We start from the raw sequence: 8642 nt of genomic DNA, 5'->3' as shown, positions 1-8642 counted from the left end.
TAGATATCATGATACAAACTCAGCATTTTGTAGTTTTTCTGGTAGTGATCGGGAAATATTCCACGAGATCACAGAGAGTCAGTTCGAACACTCTCTACTTGTTCTTATGTGTTTTCTCCTGGGGTCGGTCCTGACGGAGGCACATCAATGTCCCCATCTTCGTCACCAGGTACAGTGTACATATAGTTAGAATAATCTAACTGTGTCTCGGGACAGGCCCTCACCACAGTTAGAATACCTCCCATATACCCGTAATGTAGCAGAAAATTGCGGAATCGCTCCAAAACGATTTTAAACTTATCAAAGAATAAACGCGTACATTTAAAGTTAAATTTATATACAACTAACCTCATTGGTAATTTGTAAGTCCTTAACACTGTAAAAAATCGTATAATAATATTGTAAACTCAACACTTTGAAATGTCACTTTTCTCGATTCGAACTGACTGCCATTTTACCGGAAACTGCCATCGGAACACCCTGCTGTTTTCGAAAAACGAACGCTTACCTAATTTGCAAATAAGAACGGCCCACTACCATATAAGGCATTGGTGAAAAAAAAAACCCGCTTTATACACATGGCGTGGAGACAGAAAGTTGACGATCTGCTGCGTCTTTACCCCTAAGTCTTTCTGTAAAACATCTTTCACAGTTCTGTCAATCTTAACCAATTTAGAAGTCAGACTTTTCTTGTTTCCAGGGTTTTTGGAACATGAAAAAGTTTTTCCACAGCTTATGCAATTGTTGGATTCCATTTTGATTATGAGATCATATAAACCATTAAAGGAAATTAGGAATGTTGATGGCTTCATCCGTACCCGCCATTTTCTGAAGCATCCACTGTTTTCCCATAATTCCTGCATGCCTCAGTGCACTCTGGTTAATTTTCTTTATCAATGAAATCAAATTTCAGCAAAAGTTTATATAGGGAGAATATTACTTCAATCCCATGTTACAATATTTAGTTCACATATATTTCTCGATTTCTAACGTTTATTTCAAACTTTAAATTCATTTTCATGTCAAAATTTGAAATAACGAAGTAGTAAAGAGCGTAGTAGCATTTTCCGTAAAAGGCTATATCTCCATATTTGGAACGTCATTAATATTCAGTATTTCACGCTGTGCGTATACGCAATGACAAGTTTCGGTAAAATGGAAGGTGTTAGCAGCGAAATTCAAAGTCGTGGGTTTACATTCTCAAATTCAACTAATTAAAATGGATTTAACGGCAAGTGGGTCGTTAATGTAACTTTCCAAATGCATATGAGTGATGTGTTACATAATTTTACCGAAACATGCACTGTGTGCAATTTTCATTTTGTTACATTGCAGGTATATAGGACGCATTCCAATCTAATTAAAATTAGATGTTGGATCCACTCGCATACTCGCTACACAAACATCTAAAAACATCCCATAGAGGGTCACGTCAGAGGTCAAATTCGGTATCACTCTAGACTTATCGGCTTCAACAAACATTCAATGATTTTGCCAGCGGTGATTTCATTGGTCAATCGAATTTGACCTCTGACGTGACCCTCTGCGGAATGTTGTTAGATGTTTGTGTAGCGAGTATACAAGCGGATCTAACATCTAATTTCAATTAGATTGGACGCATTCTATCGTTAAATCGGGTCCGTAGGACATTATCATTTTAACGATAGAACATTCTATCTAAGTGTACATACAGCTTGCCATTTACAAGGAGTTTATCTCTCACAAGTTTAGCACAGTTTCCTTCGTCTAGCAACCGCTGCATAACAGGTAGTAACTGCTTTCTTCTTTGGTTCATGTCTGGGGGTAACTGATCCTGGATACCATAGGGGGTGTTGTGCAGCATGCAACCCCGATTTTTAACCATGTCACTTCCTTGTTGTAACGGAATTTGGCAACGATTGGCCTCTTCCCGTCTTTCCCGGGTTTCCCGAAACGGTGAACATTTCGATATTCGATGTGCTTGTCGATCTTTGACTCCATACTGAGGAACTGTATTAGTTTATCTTCTGCATCCTCATCCTTGCTTTCGTTCCCCAGTAAAAACGATATTGTTTTTTATTCACCTCCACCTCAGATCAGTTAATTTGTCTTCAATGCCCTCACGTGATTTCCTCAGAACCTCACCGCCTCTACAAAAATGTTCTAACTCGTCCACTTTATTTGATACAGAATTTATTGCTCGTTCAAATTCTTCCGAGGACACTTCCAATATCTTGACCTTTGATTCTAAATTGTTAACTTTTGACACCAAGTTTCCAAGAACACTTTGAAATTTGTCTAATTTGTCGAGTTTTCCTAATACGGAGTCCAATATACGGTTAGTCTCTGCTACTGTTCCCATTATCGTTTTAAAACTTTGGCTGCTCGTAGAATTAATGGATCCGGTGGACGGCTATTTTGGAGTCAGAAGTTATAGGTCCTCATCCTCCTTACGGTTCGGCGAACCGTACAACACATTATTAGCTGCTGCTGATAAGTTACTTAGGATGGATTTATTATGATCATCAGCGACATTTTCACTTGCAGTACTTACGATTTTTGTTTCACTTGTATTGAGTCTGGCGTTTGAGCTTGCCTTAATTTTCTTACTTTTTCCCCATATTCTTCACTGAATGAACTTTGCAGTAATAAATAAAAATTACCATCACTTTTAGACACAAACCCTTATGAAACGGCAATTAATATCAATATGAATCTTCCACCAATTACAAAGAATTTGAAAATAACAGAATTAGATTGGAACACGAAATCTCCTCATTCAAACCATTAAAACTGTCTATGGAAAATTGATCTTTATAGTTAAGACAATCAATACCTTTTTAAAATAGTATTTTGCAAGAAAATGCACTGTACACTGTACATTATATAAGCTAGCCAATCCACACTTCAGGTGCCTGGGGGCTTTTGCACCATTTACCCCAGAGCTCTTGTGAGTAACCTTGAATCAATTATTATTATTATTATTTCAATGCGAAATCAGATCTGAGTATGGCAATTAGAATGACTAGGACTTTGAAAACAAGTAGTAAAGAAACTAAACATTTTCATGTATAAAATCTACCTCGCCTCAAGATTAAGGAAAGGGTGTAAATAGGGTAGGGGTGGAGGTTGTGAAAAGTACCTAAAAGACCCCCCCCCCCTTCACAATTCCTGGATCCGCCTATTTTACACCATAATTAGGATCTAACAATTGTTAATTAAGTTTAAAATTTCCACGCTTTCATAACTTTTGGCTCATTGGAAAACTTATTTTAAATTTAGTCGAGTTCGACATTCTGTATCACAAAATCCAAACAACAACAATGGAGGATTTCTCCTGCGCCAGCTGAACATCTTTTACAGAGTTTTTAACCAGTTTGCGCTCTTATTTTGTAAGGCAACAAAGAAATAATGTAGTAGTAAATATCGAAGAAGATATTATAAGCCATAAAGCATGGATCCATATCGCATGACTGACAACAACAATTCGGTGGGTATATTTCTATGTCAGTGTGATCAGGCATTTTTTTTTATTTTTTTTTTTTAATATTTAGTAGCTATACAGCTTTCAAAAGCTATGTAGCATTTTCAAGTTATTATTATATTTTACAATAGCTCGATTTATATATCAGTATACATTTTATTCAGACTAAACCAGTTGCATATATTTTGGTGATTAACTTAAATTATTCAGGTTGGGAACACTTCCCCTACAGAGAGATATTCTCGCAAAAACGCGATTATCCCTCTCTAGCGCGTATAGCGAGAGTAAATATATCCCGTACAACCGAGAAAAACCACCCGTGGAGCACATCTCTTTGTGTTTCACGTCAAAAGAAGAAAAAGTGCTAAAATGTTTGATACTTCTGCAAATATATAAATCAAAACAAAAACACTCATGATATGCATTGGATTTCAGACTCCATCCCTCTTACGCAGCAATTTTGATATGAAATTTCTTGACTTTGTCGTCAATTTTAGAGAGACAATCTGTGTCATTCAGCATTGCATGGAGTTTGTCATCATTTTAAAAAAAGACACCAAAACACCTGTTTTTGGTAATGTTTACTTTCTTGCTAAAGAGAGATAATCGCGTTTTAGCGAGAAGATCTTGCTAATGGGGAAGTGTTCCGAACCTGTTATTTAGAAAATAATCTGGCTACTTTTCACCAACACATCGGCACCAGTCGATCAACTGTACAACAAAAAGTTGCGAAAGAAAAAACACATGATCGACGTCCACTTCAATGTGCAGTAAACCCCCCCCACCCCCGATTCAGTTGTGTTGGGAGTAAGTTGACCTGTGCAAATTTAATTGGGCCTTAAATCGAAAAAATAAGAACGTGAATAAAATGTATCCTGATATCTAAATTGAACTATTGTAAAAAAAAAAAAAAAAAAAAAAAAAAAAAAAATGATAGCAGTAGATCGATTGGTGTCCGCGAACAATTGAAAATATGTTGCCTTCATTATGGATGCATATATGGCGTAACACACATACAGTACAGTTAGTCAACAAAAGTATCAAAAACATGCTAATTGATACTTAACCTTAATACTTAATACACTAGCCATGAATTGTAGATCTGTACTTGGGTAGTATCAGCAAACTGCAACATACATACTTTCTTTTGCATCACATGGATAAAATGTCGGAATTAGCTTAGGCACAAAAACAGCAGATAAAAAACAAACCAAAAGCTCTGTGTGTAAAATATTTCCTCAAAATTTACTAAGTTCAACAAAGTTTTTCAAACATATTTCCTCAAAAAGAGTTTTGTAATTTATGAGACTGAACCCATGGCTGAAATCTGTGGCAAGTATAAACTAAGTTTAACAACTTGTAATTTTCTCAGAAATTGAAGAAAGTAAAAATGTTTACCACATGCACATCTTCAATACCCATACAAACACCCTGTAAAGTAAGAAGGTTATCAATCAAAAATTGTGGGAGGAGTGATGGACAAATCTATATAATTTGTATGTAACATTTTTCCAAAACTGACTAAGTTTAATCATGAATTTTCTCAAAAATCGAAGAAAATCAAAATTCTTGCCACATACACATCTTCAATGCCCATACAGATATTCTGAAAAATAAGAAGTTCCTCACTTGAAAACTGTTGGAGGACTTGACCAAACCAATCATGTACCTTCTATTTAACATCAAATTTCAAATAAAAGGGCAAACCTACAAGAGAGGTCAAAAATAGATCAAAATTGCTCCATGATCTAGTGACCCAAAAAGAAGGTACACAACAAGTTTCAGATGAATATGTGACAGAGAAATGAAAATAGAAACAGAAAACCCCCAAATGGACAGATGTCTGTATAGACATCATAATACGTCCCGTCTAAAGACAGGCGTTTAAAAAATCCTAAAGTGATGGAAAATTCATTGAATTTGTTTATAATTTATATCCTCATATGGGGAGACTAACAGGGAAAAAAATTAATTTGGCTTTTCTTCTTTTCCTTACAGTTTCCATCTGTCATTAGTTTGAATGTTGGAGGAAAAGTGTTTGCCACTCGATTGTCAACATTACTGAGGTACCCCGACTCCATGCTAGCTGTGATGTTCAGTGGACGACACGTCATTGATAAGGATAGTGATGGGAACCATTTCATTGATAGGGATGGCACACATTTCAACTACATATTAAATTTTCTGAGAAATGAACGGGATCTGCCACCAGTTTCACTCTCTGAAGCGGTGCTACAGGAGGCCATGTTTTATGGGATTACGCCATTGATTGATATCTTAAAAAATTCACCCCCACTATTTGCAGAATATGTTGTTCGACAGAACATTCGGGATAAAATTCAGGATTATGGTGCTGTCAAAGAGAAGTTGATAGACCTTGCCAGAGAGCAGGTGGTAGAGAGTGGTGCAATCATCTCAGTGGTCAGGGTTGCCACCACAAAAAATCAACCCATCCCAAGGGATCTGCAGTTTTCTAAACAAGTATATAAGCAATACTACAGAAAGTTCCGAACATACAAGTCATTTGAGTCTTGCTTTGGCAAATATCACCTTCATATTCCCAGTGACAGTATCAAAGGATTACCCAATGTTGTGATGGACATACTCCCGAGTTGTTTGAGTTATGATTTGAATAGAGAGGGCTATCATTGTTCTCAGTCTGCCGAGGGAATTCATGATGAAGAACATAAGCTGAAGACCATCACGTGGTCAGATGAGGAATTCCATGTCTGCTCTAGCTGTCATGTGTTTCGATTTGATTGGTTGAATACATCACTTTAGTTTTAGAATATTTTGACACTCGATGAATGAAGTCCAGAACAAGATAAAAGCAGAAAATCACACCCCCCCCCCCCTTTCTTCAAAAAGATGTGTATTCCTGCTTCAATACCCAATATATGCATTCACTATTTACAATTTTTTTTTCACATAAAATGGTGCTTTAATAACAGCAGCATAGTTTCATAAGTGCCGATGTGCTTGCAAAAATATATATGTATGTGTATCTTCTTTTTTTTTCTAAAATACTCATTTTAAAACTAATGTGCACTTACCAATTATGTATAATAGATGTTATTTCATACATCTTTTAGATTTATTACTTCTACAGGTAAATGTTCTGTTGAAAATGTGAAGACACATCAGATTCGTATAGTGGTTTATTTGAAACTTTAAATGTTATTTTCTTGACATTGTAGTAATGTCTGTGATGCCACACTTTAGTGAAAAACTAAAGACCATAAATGGAGTTACAAGTAGTTCATATTTTATAACACGTACAATTATGATGAGGTGCTTTATAGAATGAGATATGGGACTGTAAATATACTACATTTTGCAGCACGATTTTTTAAATTATCAGCTCACCTGAGCCCAAACTTTTAATTAAAACTAGTCATTATTAAATTTACTGATTGATTTATACTTAATCCAACAATCTACTATCACAGCAAATATTCCTATAATGAATATCAATACATCATCAACAGTACTTGAAAGTCCATTGTACAGTAAACATGTTGTAATTAAAGTGCGACTTAACGCCATATAGTACTTATCTTCTGGATGCATATTATTGAAAAATTTAGATTTGTAGAAAAAAATAATTGTAATTCAAACTTACTTTATGCATACATGTCGTAAAATTCAGATTTGTATGTTTCTATTCCAAAAACAGAAGTGAAACTGGGCAAAAGTAATTTAAACATCCCCTTAGCTAGTATATATAACTAGTCCATAGACTTAGTATTTTGTGTTAAAGAAAAGTTAGTATTTAGATCAGACTTTTATAATTAGGATTATTAAAAAGAGTATCAAGCCTCATCAGATATAGGGGAAATAAATTATGTGACAATTGTTATAGAACTGTACCTCTTGTAGTTGTGAATTGTTACAACTAGAATGTACAATGTACTAAATTAAAAAGATAGGGAATATCCAGTCCTGTTTCTTTTGACTTTATTTTCACATAGATTTGTGAATTTATGACCTACAAAATTTTAATTCCTGGAAATATTTTCCATTGTTTTTGTACGTTGTACTTTATCAACTGCCTACAAATTTTTTTTTTCTCACATATAAATTGATGGTGCCAATCTTTCAAAAATAGTCTTGAAAAAATGTTCACATCTGCTTTCTTGTTAATAAAATTATGTGATCTGAATGCTGTCCATTTGAATAAAATTTATCCCTGTATTCTCAATCCGAAGTCACCATTGTAATGGCCAGTATGTTTTATTGTTTTGTGTCGGTGTGTGCTGCACTTTAAAGCTGGTCAAGTCTATGTTGTAGGAATGGGATATTTTAATTTGTGTTGGTGTTATGGCAAAATGAATAAGATGTTGTAATAGCTGAAAAGCAGTTTTCTGATCAACAGTACAAATACTCTTAACCTGCTTTGAATTTGCCCATAAAACTTTATAGCTGCAATTTTAATAAAACTGCTACATGTATTTTAAAATTGTTTTATTACTGCATCAAATTATGAGTTTAGAATCCTTTGGAGTGATACTGAAGATGCCTGTACTTGTGTACACCAGTTCTTCATTGATGAAATGATAAGAACTTATATTTGTTAGGACTGAACTACAAGATGAAATAAAATCTCTTTACTACTATTCTTTTGATTTTTAAATGTGAACTACATAAAATAGGAGTATAAGACAAATATTTCCTCAGTCTCTAATGACAACCCTGAGAAATCATTGATGGCTGCAATCGTACTTTTCAGTACCAGGTAAATAATGGGTGTTTGATAACAGACTTTGAGCATGGAGTTGTTATGATCCATTTGCGGACTAAGTAGGTATATCAGGCACTCGCTAATTACATCACAGTTTCTATCTAATGAAGCTTATCAACTGAAGTAAACATTGTCCAGAAATAACCCAGTGTGTACTTGTATGCTTGAGTTCCATGCTGAAACTACAGCACCACAAAGCTCACAACTGGTCAAATTTATATCAAATTGCCACTTTAAACTCAATACATTTTATATTCGCATTATACCTGCAGTAAATCACTGGTGCACACAGAGAGGTACCATTGCACATTACTATATTCTCTACAACTCGATTGTAAGGGGATAAAAAGATGTCAGTGTACTGAAAGTGATACATATAATATGTGTAATTTAAGTAAGTCCTCCAAACAGTGTTGGCATTTAAGTCATACATTCATT

The 8642-nt window shown here is 34.9% G+C and overlaps 1 protein-coding gene across 1 annotated transcript; it reads left to right on the top strand.

The window, feature by feature from the left end:
• Window positions 1-3270: 3270 nt before the first annotated feature.
• On the top strand, window positions 3271-8079 carry LOC125666575 (BTB/POZ domain-containing protein KCTD7-like). The gene is made up of 2 exons (XM_048899758.2): window positions 3271-3469; window positions 5462-8079. Exons 1-2 carry the CDS (start codon window positions 3434-3436, stop codon window positions 6242-6244), a joined length of 819 nt encoding a protein of 272 aa, XP_048755715.1. The 5' UTR covers window positions 3271-3433; the 3' UTR covers window positions 6245-8079.
• Window positions 8080-8642: the final 563 nt, after the last annotated feature.

Source organism: Ostrea edulis, chromosome 1 (genome assembly GCF_947568905.1).
Source record: "Ostrea edulis chromosome 1, xbOstEdul1.1, whole genome shotgun sequence".
NCBI lineage: Eukaryota > Metazoa > Mollusca > Bivalvia > Ostreida > Ostreidae > Ostrea > Ostrea edulis.
This window is presented reverse-complemented; position numbering and strand designations above follow the sequence as displayed.

Bases quoted from the DNA above. Each gene is read 5' to 3' on its own strand.
- LOC125666575 (XM_048899758.2), top strand. From the start codon at position 3,434: ATGGATCCATATCGCATGACTGACAACAACAATTCG. The intron at 3,470-5,461 runs GTGGGTATATTT...TTTTCCTTACAG, and splicing joins TGACTGACAACAACAATTCG to TTTCCATCTGTCATTAGTTT.